Raw genomic sequence first — 16,738 nt, 5'->3', positions numbered from 1 at the left:
GTGTGGCTACCTGGAATCCTCCTAAGGGTGGGGTGCTGATAATAGCATTTATATCATCCAAACTGGCCAAGCCATGAAACCTGCTGGTGCCATTCTGCTGTCAACAATGAAATGAAATGAAGAAACACAAATGAAAACAGAGCACAATGCATAAGAAAAGAGTAACACAAAAAACATGAATAATCCTTGAATATGGAGTGTGTGTGTATATGAATGTGCATAAGTGTATGTGGGCGCTTCATAGATGTCTGATGGAGCAGCACTCAAGAAAATGCAATTTGTTGTCAGGCGGTGAAAAGCCAACGACAACAACAACAAAAGGCAGATAAAGCCGTGTGTGTCTGGGAAACATAATGGATGAAATTAGGGCAGAATGAAAAGGAGAATATAAAAGGCTTTCAGAAGGCAGGAGGAATGAATGAGATCTGATTCATATCAAAAAGATATCCCTGAACCCTCTGAGTCAAAGAGGGCTCAACAGCAACCAAGCAGGGATAGAGAAATAACACTCAACAAAGTCGCTTTCCTCAAATCACTGACTCTAAGATCATGATATACTACACTGAGGGACAATCAATCCAAAACAAAGATGGCTATCATTTCAAGTCTCATACGAGTCTCTGTAGCGGGGGCTAATCTGGTGAACAGTTTCAAAATGTCTGTATAGTGTTTATGTGCCTGAAATCTCAATATAGCTTGGTACAAATGGTAACATTCATTCAATATAGTATAGTATTTACTTTTTGAGAATACTGGATGACTCAAACTTGAGTGTGTGCAATAACTGATCAAAGTAATACCTATTTACAGTCTAGTGACCTAATTCCGAGTCTCATTTTTGTCTATTGATCTGTTTGTGTGTGCAGAATTGTATTGATGCAGTAAGAATAATATTTTACACCTGCTGTTTAATTTTAAGATACTATGTTTCTTCTTCTTGTGTCTAATTTGCTGTGGAGAAGTCCAAATAGAAGTGTAGCACTAACATAAAAGCTAAATAAGGCTGCATTGGTTTAATAGTGTCTTTTTTTGTGTGGTCTAATGGCTAAATAGGTTATTTGAGGATGCAGAGCATTAGCCATGGTTAAAACATACATTAACTGATTATGGCAATTAATTACTTCCCAAGTAGATAATTGATACAAATTGGCTAAAATCGGCAACTAATGTCGATAACAAGCAGAACATCTGTTGTTCAGCGATGGTACCACGTGACTGCTGCACTGTGTGATACAAATATGTATTAAAGCAAACAGTTTTCTATGAAAAGACTGCACTGGTGCCGGGGTTTTGTGATGTGACTGGTGTTGGCCTATTTCGTTTTTTTCAAAAGAATGAACATGAACCCAGCTACACCATAAAAGTCCCACATGAGAGTGAAAGGTTGCAGAGAGCCAGAACAGCACGAATGTTTACAGAGGGTGTTTTGGGTGATGTGTGAGTGGGTGCTGGCTACTGACCTCTAGCTGGCTCTGTGCTGGTGTGGTGGTGGTACTAGTGTTGACGTCCCAGAGGGTGGGCACTGTGTTCAGGTTGTCTGGGCTGATGAAGGGCTGTGCATCAGCATACTCCGACAGCGAGTCAGCCGGAGAGGAGAACAGGGAGTTTGTAGAGAGGTCATCAATGCAGGACAGGTCCTGAAGGCAGAGAGGAAGAGAGAGGATGTTATGTTCAACTTCTAAAGAAAGGGCAACATCTGTAGCAGAGCAGCGAGACATACCGATTTCCTTCCAGCTGTGAAAGAGTTGAATATTGTGAAATGACATGTGGATTGCCAAAACAAAACCACAGCCAGAAACATTTCCAAGTACTCTCATTACCAAGTTTCATGGAGAAAAAAAAGTGAATAAATCCTAAATATATTTCCTAAAGCAGACACAAAACAGCAGAGGACTATTCGGTGCATACCTCAGAAGGGAAAAGTTGGGAGTGAACCACAGACAATAAAGGTGGCCCATTCATTCTGGAGTTCAGCCAACACAGCAATATTTTGGGAGTAACACGAGAAGCCTAAACAAAATCTAATCACACACAGATGTGTGAGGTTGAGCACATAAAATAGAAAGCGAGTGGCGGCCATAATGAAAGTGCTTGTGTCTTCGTCTGTATGTGTGTGTCATTTCAGCCATGGCTGCCTTCCAGACGCCCCTCTATTCATATCCTTTTCCAAACCATTAGCATGCCATGTTCTTTAACTAGCCCCTCACAGGCACCCCTTGGCCCCCTGAGACTTGTAAACATGGATGAGGGGAGATAGGATGTGGAGGCGAGGAGGGGGGAGAGAATATGGAAGACACAACAGGCTGAACAGAGGAGAGAAATGTTTTGGGAAATGGGAACATGGGTCTACATTGTTGTGTATGTGTATTCCTGTGTGTAGTCTTCAGTTTGTGTGCATGTATATTTATACTACATGGGCCATGTGTGAAAGTTCCCACACCCCCTTTTCCAACTACACCCTACAAAGGACCATGAGGCAGCATGAATACTTCCAGAATATAATACTACAGTTTAACTCACTTTTAAGGGACAGTTCCACATTTGAGAAAACTAGCTAACATAAAGAAGAAAAGTGTCATCTTGATTGATAAGTCTGTGCTGCATATATGGAGTTACTACAGGTTAAGTTAGCTTAGTATAAACAGTTGACAGTTAACCAGCAGAGACTCCATGAAAGTAGTGCCAAAAAATAGGCATGTAAAACAGAAAATTGTCTTTGATTTGCAAACGTAAGTCTGCTTCAGTGCCTCCATTTTCAGGGACATATATTGAGACATCTGAGTTGTATTAACATGTACTGGCAAGAGAGCAGATAAGCCTATTTCTCAAAATGTTGAACTGTTCCTTTAAGGCCTGATTGTCTGCGCTACAAACTACTGTGTTATATAATATTTAAAAAAAGAAAATGTGTATTAGATATCTCTGTAACCGTCCTGCACTTAAACATGGTTAAATGGTTTTTCTTACAGAGTAATACTTTCTCACCTAAGAATACTGTACAGCAACAAGCAGTGATAATAAGTGGGTTTGACGCACAACATGGTGTTATGACTGAAGATGACTATTAAACAAAGGGAAAATACATGCTGTGCGAACCCAAAGTAAAACTGTTAGGCAACAGAAATGCACGACACTTTGTGTTGCTGCCACCTCAACAATATGCTGCTTCTGATTAATGAGAGAAGCCGTGCTCACTTGTCATAGCTGCCTGCTAGCTGTTGCTCACAGTTCAGCTGAAAATGTTTCATAGGCATGAGAAGACAAGAAGCAGAGCGCTTATGTTAACATGAGTGAATCATGTGGGAATGGGGCCCAGTGAGGGTGGTAAACAGCAGGAAGACCAACAGAGGCTCAACCCTCACAGATATGTGTATATTTTTGCCCTCTGACGTTAGAGAAACAACTTGCTCACCGTAACGTAGGGATGTTTGTGTCTTGGAAAGAGCTCTTCCAAGGGTACAGCCTGAGCTTATCAGTGTTTACTGGAAGCTATAAGAGAAGGCCTCTTGTTAACTATTTCACTCCGCCTCTCTCTTTCTATTTCTCCCTCTGTGTATGTGTATGTGTATATGTCTGTGTGTGTGTGTGTGTGTGTGTGTGTGTGTGTGTGTGTGTGTGTGTGTGTGTGTGTACTTCCTGAGGGCAAGATCAGACATGAGCTCAGAAAGCAGGCTCTCAGAAATTGTTCTGCACTGTCGACAGCTGAGTGGAACAACTGTCTTTTCTAGGGTGTCAGAGGGGTGTGTTTAGAGAGGGTTCCTGTAAAATATCACTACCACTCCCTAACACATAACCTTACTTTCTACCATACTTCCTTCCTCCATATTCTGTGTTTATTCTATCAGCTGTGTGTCTTGCTATCCCAGGAAAACGGTGTTGTTTCTTTCCAGCAGCAGAATAAATCATAAACAATTGATAAATACATTTAGAAAAATAACTAAAAACTCAGATTTGATATGAAATACAGCTAGATTAAATGTATGGGCTGTCATATATAGCTTCGCTTGTAAATAATGTGTAATTAAATGAATGACTGTAATTATAAGCATCCCTCTGGATTAATTCAAGCTCAAGTTGTAGGTCATTGCTCTGTGTTACGTTTGGATGTAACTTCTGGCTTTCCCACATAATGTACATTTATGTAAGGGCATACTGTGCTGCTGAAGCAGTGTTGTTATTAGAGTCCTGATATGAACGCATAACAGAGAACTGCAGCAGGTTGGTTTATGCTAACCAAGTCGGACCGACCTGAACACCATGCTAATCGAGTTGTTAAGCAGAGCGTAACAGAGGCAGCAGTGTTTGTCCCCTGGCGCTCCGTACCGAGGGCCAGCTCATCTTCTGTTCCTGAGAGAGGGTCCTGCCGAGCAGAGATAAGGCTTGAATTCCAACTGCTCTGATGCTAATCGGGCTCCCTCCGCAGCACACAGCCTCACAGCCGTAGAACTACTTATCCTGACTGTGAATCCAAAATCTGAATGTGTGTATTTTGATTCTTTTCAGGGAATAATATCTGCTTGAATTCTCTACAGCAATTTCTGAGAATAGGTAGGGAAAAAAGGAAATCACAGTATGGGTCCATCTGCACATGTTCAGAGGAGAACATGTGAAAGCCCATGTGAGTGTTATTTGTTCACTCTGCTGTTTGCCTTGCACGTGTTCCTCCTCTCCATTTCCATTTTCTTCTCTGCTATAAATGCTAAACCCAGCAGCATAATCTTCCCTTACGACCATCACAGTAAAGTAGAAACTACGCACAGTTACTGGCATCCTTCTGACTACTGGTGTATCACATGGTGACATTTTAACAACCTTGTATGCCAATTGAAGCGCTGTATAGAAGCATAACACGCATATGCATGTACTGTATGTCACATCATAAAGCCAAAGAGGCAGTAAATTGTATTTGAGTGCCTCGATAATGAAAGTTGTCTGCTTAGAGATGATTAATAGAGGCACAAAGCAATGGAAAAACAGGAGCAAATATTCTCTGTAGAGCGGAGCTGCATAGCGTGATGGTGGTGGTTGAAGGTGGGGGTTATTAACTCTAAGAATCAGAACTGGAAAAATACATTTTTCACACTAACCACCCACAGACAGCTTGGTTTCATCATCCGTTATGGTTGATGTATTTACAGTGTGATGAGTAATCTGTCACACAATAACCCCCTCCTTTAAAAGTAACACACAGTGAATCTGTTATCATGAGGTAAGTGCTACAAATTAAGTCAAAAATCTGTATTAGCAATTACAAAACAGTGAAAGGGCATTTATCTTTAGCTTCAACAGATGCTTTGGTTGAAATGAATAACAGCAACGTGTACAATGACACTGGTTGTGACACCGGTGATAAGCTCTGGCGCTACCATACAAGGAAGTCTGACCGCATTATCTTTTAGTGAGCTTTATAAAACAATACATTTCCATGCTTGTATTTGTCTCTAAATGTTACCAATAAAGGAAAAACAATCAAGTCTCCAATCATAAAACCTTCATCAGACAACATAGTTTAAAATATATGTTTGGTTTATTAGATAATAACCTTTCTTAATCAGAGGTCTGTAAAATAATACGTTCAGCAGCGTGTGTGTCCTGATAGCCTCCACTGTTACAATCATAGCCTCTCAAATCAATTTAGGAAAAGTTGATTACACTCGACAAATGTTCTTTTTATTTATTTTAATTCTGTATGCTAAACTCTTCTGTATTGTAGGTTCAGTCACTGCTTACTCAACGGGAATATATGGACAGCACATGCCTCCTGGGACACACATGGTGCTGCCAGCTGCTCCTTCTCACCAGAAGTTGCTTTGGCATGCTTAGAATGTCGACAACAGTTGACATGTCAACATGACGCTGGTTAAACGACAGGGACTAATTCCTTACCAACTTCCCACCTGTATCTAATTATTTGTGATGCAGTTCATGACCAAGATAAAGACAGGAGATTTATTGAACCATTATGAGAAATAAATCATGTTGTATGCCTTTAGTTTCCTCACTGAGACATATCGCAGTTTATATTTCCCCCTGCTATCAAAAAGCAAATATTAGGTAAAAAGTACTGACTATAGGCCACATCCTGTTAAACTCAATAACCTGCTTTAGGGCAGGGCCAGGGCCGGGCCAGGCCGCGGCCCCAGGCAGGCCAGGCCCTGGGCTTTCCCCTCCTATACACTGGGTGTTTCTCAATCGCGAGTACGCTTGCTTGGTAGCACATGTCTGCCGAGCATCTTGCTTCAGAAGCGAGGCAAGAATACTTCCTGCCATTCGGAAAACAAAGAGTGGAACAGGCTAGCAAGTGTGCAGGTGTGCGTCATATGAGAGGCCCCCGCCTTACATCTTCCGCCACAGATTTGGGGAAATTGGTCCGTGCGCAAAGCATTGTGGGGATTTTAAGACCGCGGAGTCTACTCATGTGCAGCCTCGATATTTCTCCAAACGGAGTACGCCGGGCTCGGTAGATTTCCAAGTATGCTGGAGATTGGAACAGTACTTCGGCGGCACTCGATGACGTAGTATGCTTGAAATAGTGGCTCTGAAGCAGCTTTACTCGCGATTGAGAAACACCCACTGCCAGCTTTTCCAAGGCCAGGAAACAACTCACCCTGTCCTCCCACCTACCCCACACACCCACATAGACAAACACACACCTCAAATAACCTCATGATATGTTTCTGTCAGCTCTTTCTTATTTTCCCTAGTGTTTTAAACTCCATCCCCCTTGTTTCCCACCCCTCTCTGTCCCCTTTCTCCCTGCACGTTCAGCCTCTCCTTTTGTGTTTACTGTAGTTTTGTTTTCCCACAGTATTCTGCAAGACCGGGAAGAGGATCTCTTTAACCCAACACTTATCTGTATCAACATCTTTTTTGGTAGATATTGTCAGTCACATAGATCAATCAGGACAAAAATGGCCTTATGTTAAAAGCACCATTATGCCACTAAGGATGAAGAGAAATGTAAATATGTGCCTTTTGTACAATGCAGTGTGTACTGATATAGGCAAACTAAAATCTAAAAGCAAACATGTTAGAAGTCCAGTGGCGTCTTAGGCGCTGTTTACACGAGGAGAAAACTGCTTGTATCTGCATAGTTTCGCGTGCGTATAGCCCTATTATTTACACGAGGCCGATAGAAACTGACCCCACAAACAATAACGGGTCCCAAGGTGGATAGATTTGCAAACAAAACTCTCTGGGGGGTCAACCGAGTCCGTGTAATCACCTCTATACAAATATTTCCTGAAAAAATAACGATAGCCCCGCCTCTCCCCACCTCTCCTGCTCACTGCTGTAGCAACTATCAAAAATAGCTGTGTTAATTAAACGCACAAGGGGTTCTTGAATGAAATAATATTATAAAAGGCAAACCAGAATTGTTAACGCCCAATATACTCCTTAAACAAAATAAACAGAGTCAGATTTCATGCATTGATCCATTATATTGACAAAGGAGGATCTCACCCGGTGTTTGTAGAGAATATCTCTCTCTTTCTGAGCCGCCCTCTCCACGGAGACGTGCTTCTTGGTCGGGATGCAATATCCACAGATTCAGTTTCTTTCAGTTTCGGGGCTTAAACAGAAGGGTAGCCATGGCAACATTGCAGCGGGGCTGCTCGGTTGCTCTTCTTCGCGGCTTTTGGTGTATTTTGGCGGAAGTTACAGCGCCACTTACAGTCCCAGCATATGTACTACAGCGTTTCCAGCGGCCTCGTTTGAACAGACACGTTAAATGAAACAAATGCATGTGAACGGAAGACTTTTTTGAATACGCATACTGTGCATAAACGCAAACGGTCCCGTTTGAGCGGGGCCTTAGAGCAGCAACTGCTTTCCCAATTGGCCTTTTTATGTCAATGTGCCCTTGTTCTTGACTATAATGTAGGTAGTCAAAATGACAGTGTATCCTAGTGTAACACAGCAAAATAAAGAAATAGAGTAGTATTAAACCACCCACCCCACACTTGATCAGCTGACTAAAACAACCCCCACCCCAGACCCTCCATTCTGGGGTCAGCTGTTAACCTTGTCCATGCAGTCAACAGAACCTGATTGATGTGTGTGTGTGTGTGTGTGTGTGTGTGTGTGTGTGTGTGTGTGTGTGTGTGTGTGTGTGTGTGTGTGTGTGTGTTTTATGTCAGGCTTTAAGTCAGGCTTCAACATAAAGGCCTCCACTGGTACCTCTCTGTCTGGGGTATGTTATGCTAAACTGTATGCATGTCCTTCAACTCTGATATATCTATTAGGCTGTGACTTTAATAGCACTGCTCTAAGCTTTTCTGTTTCCTTATAACATCTTGCAGTCTTGAAACAGACATGACATATTTCCCAAAGCACTTCTTTGATAGATGCGTTTTTGAGTAAACTGGTAGGAATTGCACTTCTTTCAAATTAGGTATTCAATCAATCTGCAATGGTGTTTTGTGAAAAGTATAAAACCTCTTTGTATCCCCAATTCACTCTAGAAGACATGCAGACATAAATCAGGATCAAGAGTCCAATTTGTCCAAAAGCCATTGTGTTTTTACGAGTACACCTGGAATGATTTAAATCTTGTTTTTGACCCTTTAGTCACATAGCCTATAGCCAAAAGACACATTTGAACACTTTTTAAAGTCCATCACAGATAATTAAAAGTCTCAGGTCTAGAGAACGGTCGTCACAGCTTCAGTTGTTTGACTAAGCACAAAGAGCTCCACTCAGGACCCCGCCAAGCCAAAGATGATTTTAAAAGGCCTCTGACAATATTATTTAATACCCAGGTTGACTTTTTTTGACATCTGTGCTGAAATGTTGGTCTAAGAAATAAAAGAGATTAACAATGTTCAATCTATTTACACTTTAATGGTTATAGGGTCAAAAGTAAATGATCATGTCATGTTTGTCTAGCCCACAGACAGCCAAGTCCCGCCTATCCCTGACCGACTATTCAATGCTAATCGAGGTAGCATTGCCCGTCCAGCAACCTCATGACAGGCAAGTCTTCATGTCCTGCCAAGTCTGAGTAAAGTGAGCCATGAACTGTTGCTGCTTACAAACGCCTGGAACTTTCCAGTGTTTTCATATGTTCTGGAAAATAAAAGGATGTCATGTCAATGTTCCCAGCTAGCAGCCGAATGACGGTGCTGGTTCAAAGAACTGTTATTTGTTCATGTGGAAGAGCTTTAAACTTCAACTGAGCCCACTACTAGAAACAAGGCAAACAGGCTCCAATATCCACAATGTGCTGCCAGCAAATAAAACGAAATAAAAGTCTGGCAAATTCAGATTCTTGTTCAAGTACAAAAAGTAGCACAAGATGGTAAATAACAAGAGAACAGAGGAAAGAGAGAGAGAAGCAGTGAGAGAGATTTCATGGGGTGGGTGCTAAGAGGAAGTCAACCACAGAACGGTGCCATGATGAAAAGCCAATAGACCAATAAGAATGAAAAAATATGGTGGGTTTTGGAGAAGAATTGCAATCGTCAATAAAAGGGCACAAAAGTACACAATCTCAATCTACGTGTGTGTATGTGTGATGACCTGCATGAGCTTGCGTGTTCAGTGCAGAGGAAAGTAGGTGTGAGGGGAGTCTTGACGCAAGATGACGTCTGAGTTATGAAGAAATGTCAACATACCACACAACCCTTGCAACAGGGGCTGTCATTTCCTACAGGCACATGGGACATCCCTAAAGAATAACTGAGAATGTTGTACATTCTGAGTGAGGTAATGACATTTTTGATAATTTCTCTAGGGAAACTGTATTATCTCTAGAGGACAAAAACATCTACCTATTAGGACTTGTATTCCTCTAAACCAAGCCCTTTTAATGTCTTGAGTTCATTATCTGATGTTGATATGTGTGTTAATTAGTAGTATACAGCCTGAACTGAAGATTCTCTTTGAAGTCTGAAATGACATTTGACTATATCCTATTGTTATGCTCTAGTGGGAAACCAATACTAAACAACAAGAAGGTTCAAAATTGTCTGAACGTCTAAAGTGTATATTCACAGCTTCTCGTATCACCCCAAATAACCTTGCTCTCTTTTGTCTCGTGTGTATGACACACACCCAGGTTTTCCCACACCTGCGGCCAGTGAACTACTATCACGCTGTGACTCATGACGGTGGGCTTGTTGCCCGTAAATTGCTGGTTTGGTTGTTAGCCAAGCATCTAACTTCTAGCAGGGGATTGTATTTACTTTCATAACCCCAGGCTCATTGGCTGGGACTATTACATCAAGTTCAACTTATCTTCACATTATGACGACTGCATGGTGGCTAGTAGACACGCTTATATTATACAACAGTTAAAACCAATATTTACTAAATGTATTTTCCACTTTTATGGAGAAAATTGGAAAGAGACACTCTGACCAAAATGTACTTAATTTTTTCGAGACCCAACAGTATAGGGACAGAACAAGGGTAGTTTGACGCATAACATAACATAACATAACATAACACCATTCAGCTACAGGTTAGTAGTTTGTTGGTGACACATATTAATACAAACTAGAATGCATTAAATTCTATCTCAAATCAAAGTTAAAAAAGGAAAACAAAAGGCATAAAGGAATGTTAAGTGAAATGCTAGCGTTTTGCCAAGACTACTCACTGGTGCAAAGAAACTGCAATTATTCATTACCAGTAAAACTAGATGATCCGTGAACCTGAAATGTAATATTCGTATCCTACTGCAGCCACCTGACAGATTTACTGCACCTTGTTTCCTGCATGAACTGTTTTAACAGTCGGGAATAATTATCCAGAATACCACCCTGTATTTTCACCTAGCACCCCCATGAATTATTCCACTGTTGCAATTACACATGCAAGATAAGCAAGACGGCAACATGTAATCTCTATTTTGAGCGTAGCAACCTGCATTACTGGCATCCACTCATCATCACTCCATCCCCCATGCTCTCACCCATCCTCACAATCATTTATTCACATCCCATAAACTGCACGCCTAGGTCATGCTTTAAGTTTAACGTATTACAAATAAGTTCCCACCAAGAGGCTTCCGTGCGGCACCCCTCGTTTTTCAAGCCAAAATTCACAAATGTTCAAGTTTGTCTTAAAACAGTGCTCAGGAAATTTGCCCTAAAAAGACTGTAGATCTGGAACAAACCATCTAACTCAGACGGCTGAAGACTCATATAAGCATCTGATCAACTTTGGAATAAATTACCACCCCATCTGTTGGTATCGCTTCAGAAAAGTATGTCTAGATTATTGGTATTAACATGAGAAATAAAACATCTTTCAATGTTCATGTGTGCCTTTTTATGTACAAACTGGGACAAGAGAAGAAAATGGTCTACGGGATAAAGGCAACGTAGCCTGCACAAATGGAAGAAACAATAAAAAAACTGTCCATCTTCAAGTTGCTGTGTACTAGACAAAACACATTGTTCAGGGAAAAACAGACGCCCCCGATTGTGTAATTTCACAGATTTCTGTGAGGAACATAAATGCTGACGTTGTGGGATTAGCCAAACAATTTAATCAGAGATTCAGTGGAAATGGGCAAGACTCACACCAATGAGCACATTGACTGACTAACATTGTGTAGTCTAATATAGGACAAATAGAAGAAAAAAACTGTGCAGTGCTCCTTACAGTGCAATGCAACCGTGGCCATATTTAATAGCCATCAAGTAAACAGACAAAAGTGCTATTTAGCCTGACATGATATCAGGTTCTCACACTTACTGGAAGACAGCAAGGAAGGAGTGAGACAGACAATCGTTTGTCACAGTTCCTGGCTGGGAAGGAGAGCATCAAAGACGTAATGTGTGACTGACTGGCAACTCTGGTGTGCTAGCATGGAAATGTACTGCCTGACTTGATGATGGACAAAAGCAAACTAGGAATAGAGAGCCCAAATCCCAACCATTGATTAGCTTTTTTAGCATACCTCTTGTTCATAAACAGCAGACAAGTAAGTGAAGTTTGCAGAAAAGGAAATGAGGAGAGTATATTTTGTTTCCTGTGACAAGAATTAAGTCTTATTCTTCCGTAAAAATACATCTAATGTAGATTTCTATTGAGCATTTTTCTTAGTCTATGACGTGGCTCAGTCTTTGTCCAGGAAACCCGCCTTTGTAAGCACTGCCGGGAAACAAATTCAAAACCTTTTTTGAAATAGATTTTTATATTGTTTACTGAAGGTGTGTAACCGGCTCCTGACAATTGAATCACGTGATTATCCTTTGTTTTGTCAGACAAATTAAAATGACAATACATAAATAAATAAATAACTTGCCTGCCTTTCTACCATAAGTGTTACGATAATAAGGAAGTATATTATATATTAAAAAAAATCATTCAAGGAAGTTAGAATAAAATAACATAAGTGGGTAGTGAACATTTTACTGGTCAAGTTCATTGATAAGGAGGGGGACAATAAAACTCTTCACACAAGCAAGTTTCGGTTTGACACAAAGACAGACAATGATTATAACAAATAGTTTTCAATAAAATAACAGCAACAACAGACTCGATTCAGCGTAATAAAGATTAAAAAAGAAGCAAACAATACCTTGGGAAGCGGTCGTCCCAGTTGTGAATACAATTTAGTCCAAAGCTGCATGAGAGACATGGGTCCAAATGCTGCAGTATGGTGGGGGTAAACACGCACACACACCCACACACACACACACTCACGCTTCACCTAGAGTCCCTGAAAGCGACAGCCTCTTCCATGTGTTGGTCAAAGTGTTGTTTTCACCTTACAACTGGTGCACTCCCACCACGCAGTTCACTCTCACCCTTTCACAGTTCCTCTCTGGTTCAACACACACATTCCCTCTACAGCAGGTACGCTCACACACACACAAACACAAACCCTGCTCCGCTCACAGACAGGGGGCAAGTCTAACACATGCTTCCTGCTTCAGCGGGACAATCAGGTATTTGCATAGAGGGCTTACTCATAGTGATTGTGGACTAGTTCCTCAGAGCTCTGAAGGTGGTTGGAGAGCGAGCGAGAGAGCAGCAGAGGGGAGGGGGAGAGGTGGGGAGGAGAGGGAGGGAGGAGGGAGGAGCTTTCAGGAAATGATGCTTTTGTTGGTAAGTGACTAGAGTTACTGGCAGTCGGGCCCATTTTACTGTACATGGTGTAACTCAACCGCATTTGTAGTGTAAACAGTATTGCACTGTGGACCTGGCCGTTCCTCACACCCCGCTGCTTACCGCTATGTTTAATGGGCCTGAGCTGCTATTTAATGATTATTATATTTAGAGACAGACTCCCTGCCAGGCTGCCTTTCTTACCTCATACTCTGCTTTTTGTCTTTCTATTTGTCTGAGCTGGCTCTATTTCCTTGTTGCTTTTTTTTAGTAATGATAAATTATTGATATTATGAGCTAGGGTGTAGCAATATACCGGGATTGACGAGAACACTCATATTTGAATGATGAAAAATGATGATAATGTATAATTAAATGTAAATAATTCAGTGCCTCTTGTATCATTTCCTTTTCTATGCATTTTCACTTTGTCTCCCTTCCCAAACGGGGAGAGACACTGATTAGTCTAAGTCGTTTTTGAGACAAAATGATAAATAAACAATGTTAAAGGATTACATTTTTTATTTTCTATAGATAATGTGATGAATACTGTTATCATTAATTAGCAGGTGTAGTTCCCAGGACACTTTTATTCAAAGTTAGCCGGTCAAAACATGCCCCTGTTCTGTTGTGTTAATGAACTTTTAAAGACATTTGGCAACAACATACATAGTTTCCCATCTACGTATTCTAAAAAAACACTTAAGTAAAAAGAAAGCAGCTGAAGTGTTCAACAATGTATTAAAAAGGTCAAGAGCAAGCTACAAATGAGCCTCTTCAAAAGGTCTTTAAGGAGTCAGCCACCACTTCTCTCTGTGCACACAAATACATCCTCATAAATGATAATTCCCGCTTACTGGAACTAGGGATGAATTGTTGAAAAAAGAACATTCTGGGAATCTGATGGCAAATGGGTTATTTTTAAAAATCCAAGATGCTGATCAAAGACAGTGTTGTAACACTTGTTTTTCTGATTGAACCCCAACATTAACTGTTTAAGGGGCATACATCAGGAAATTGTGGCATTTCAAAACAGAAATAATGTGATTTATCTCCTTCATGGATGGCATGGAGGGGTCAATTTGCACACCCAGCTTCCAGGAATATGTGATATCAAGCCAGCGTGGTAAGGTACTGTAATGTCCGTCTCTGCAGGACTGCAGGGGAGCCAGACTCTCAGAGACTGAGTGGCGCCTGTCCGTGGTGTCATCATGCTATGAGTGGGAATCCTCTGAATAATAGGTGTGTGTGTGTGTGTGTGTGTGTGTGTGTGTGTGTGTGTGTGTGTGTGTGTGTGTGTGTGTGTGTGTGTGTGTGTGTGTGTGTGTGTGTGCGTGTACACGGGTAGGGATGAATCATTTATGAGCTTCTTTTGAATACTTTAAAAACACCTCATTGTATCCCAGCCTAAAGAAGGCTGAATCCATGCATGTTTATTAAAAGACAAAACACAAAACCGTTTGCGTACAGACCATTAAACATGCAGCCTCATTGTCACATGCACATACCTAATCAAATACAGGCTAGTTATATGTTCAAGCACCCATGGCTTATTTAAAAATAAGGTGGATCAGGTGGGGCACTCCCAAAAGAAAACAGTGATCCTATCAACCCTTCAAAAATAATATTGACCTTCCTTGTTTAAACTAGGGCATTGAAATTAAAATATTATCCGTTTGAATGTTTCCTTGTTATTTAGCATGGCACGGTTCATATTTGGACTCTGAAGATATATGTAAGTCGGTTTGAACTGTGCTTGTACAAATAAGGATGTACTCATGGATCAGCTGCTAAAGGGTCTGTGGGGTCACAAAGGTTTAAAGTAAATGCATTATTAGAGCGCAACCCTGCGATCAGTGGACCTTATCCAGCATGCCTCAGCCGTTAGCATTTTTCAGGCCAGTTTAAGACTAATTGGAGTTTGCTGTTGAATTTCTCGCACTTTCAAAATACATATACAGTTTGTCAGGGGTATACAATTACAATGTGTTAAAAGCTGAAGACACATTTAGGTTTTGGGTATGACTTCAAATATTGCCAGTGCATTTCTAGATAAAGCAAAACTAAGCTGTAAAAGCAGACTGCAGTTCAGTTCTTCTAAAGGTTGCACTCTGGACATGAGTACAGTATGTGTGTGTAATAGTGAGAGGAACCGCAGAGAGACCGAATGAGAGTATGTAGCGAGAGAATATCACTGTGAATATTCCTAAACGTGCTCAGTGTGTGTACGTACAGTACTCGACGAGTGTACAGTATGTGTGTTAATCTGCATGCTTGCAATGTGCTGTTGACTCTTTGAGGTTAGCCTCATAGAGTGGTGAGTGAATGAGTTCTGTTTTTGGTGTCTTCCAGTAAATCTTGTTAAAACTCTGGTGTTCTGCATAAAGATCAAATACTCCACCATTGACCCAACCATAGACAGGTGTGCACGTGTCACTGCGGCAGATTGTTAAATTCACTTTCAAACCACAGTGATTTACTTTCAGAAGCACAGTCAATGTTTTTCTATGGTATTGGTATCATTTTGTGATGGCTACAGATATGTTTTGTATTAACTCTGGTGGTTAGTGAACCAGCACTGTTAGAGCCATCAGAGTTAATGTTACAAAATATAAAGCAGCTGCCATCTAATGTTTGAGAGACTTACGATTTATGTAGATCAGTAAATATGATGAAGCCTCAATTTGGTTTTGTCAAAGTTTCCACTGTTTATATAACTTCCACTGAGTTGTTTGATTGTGCTTTTTAAGGATGTCATTAGTTTCCAAGTACCTCCCAAGAGACTTAATGCATAAGGGGACTTTCATTGTTTACTTATGCATGAATCACTTGCAATTGAACCACATTATAAAAGAAATTGTAAAATAAGGAAACACAAGTTCCAGTAGAAGTATCTACATGTTCTGGTGAATTAGACAATAATTTACTTGTCTAAATCCAATAAATGTAACTTAAAATGTGAGAGGCCAAATTCATATACAGCATAGTACGGTGCCCATGAAATTATTTTCTCAGCTTGTGATAAAGTGTAATTGACTAATGATCCAGGAAGGAGATCAAGTCTGTAATGTGAGTCTATTAATTGTAAAACAAACAAATATTTAGCTTTACAGATCACAATAAGAGGATATTCCAACCGAGCTCTGGTGAACTGCATAAATAAACTGTTACACTGCGGGAAGTCAAACCAAAAGAGACTTCTCCAACAGCTGTACAGTGACTGAAACAAGCACATGGCTGTGATACACATGGCAGTCACCTGACAAACTAAACTAGGACATCCACTGACTGAGCGTTTTCTGTGCCGTCATGGTTCAGCAGTGTAAAAATCTACTTGCTGATTAAGGACATAGAAAAAAGGGCATGGTCAGCATAGTGTTCTGATGGTCGGAAGGAATGTGGAGGGCGAAAAATGGTCCGAGTGGTGAGGTGGTGGATTAGTCACGATGACCCCGTGACTTACATTTTCTCTGCATGCCTCACATGGTAGGGAGTGTCGAAAACCAGAGAGAACAGCTGAGAAAGCACAACACAAGCAGAAAACCTCTCTCTCTTTCTGAGGCTCAATAACATTCCACGTCGCAACTGCCGGGAACTTGCAGACCATGAATGCACCAATGATGAAAGAGCCCATTTCAATTAAACGTTAAAAAAAAGGCCAACTATAAAGAGA

The 16,738-nt window shown here is 40.9% G+C and overlaps 1 protein-coding gene across 5 annotated transcripts in view; it reads right to left on the bottom strand.

Annotated features, from left to right (window-relative positions):
• si:ch73-63e15.2 (protein strawberry notch homolog 2) overlaps positions 1-16,738 on the bottom strand; it is a 61,990-nt gene that overhangs the window by 22,011 nt on the left and 23,241 nt on the right. For 2 of the 5 annotated variants that reach the window (XM_034146412.1, XM_034146415.1), the window contains 2 exons: positions 1,461-1,637; positions 11-97 (listed from right to left, as the gene is read on the bottom strand). In XM_034146412.1, coding sequence (XP_034002303.1) covers positions 11-97; positions 1,461-1,637 — 264 coding nt within the window. Of the gene's footprint in view, positions 1-10; positions 98-1,460; positions 1,638-12,535; positions 12,950-16,738 lie in introns of those variants that run through there. The other 3 variants (XM_034146416.1, XM_034146413.1, XM_034146414.1) reach the window with 3 other exon arrangements.

This window comes from Trematomus bernacchii, unplaced genomic scaffold (assembly GCF_902827165.1).
Source record: "Trematomus bernacchii unplaced genomic scaffold, fTreBer1.1, whole genome shotgun sequence".
Taxonomy (NCBI): Eukaryota; Metazoa; Chordata; class Actinopteri; order Perciformes; family Nototheniidae; genus Trematomus; species Trematomus bernacchii.
This window is presented reverse-complemented; position numbering and strand designations above follow the sequence as displayed.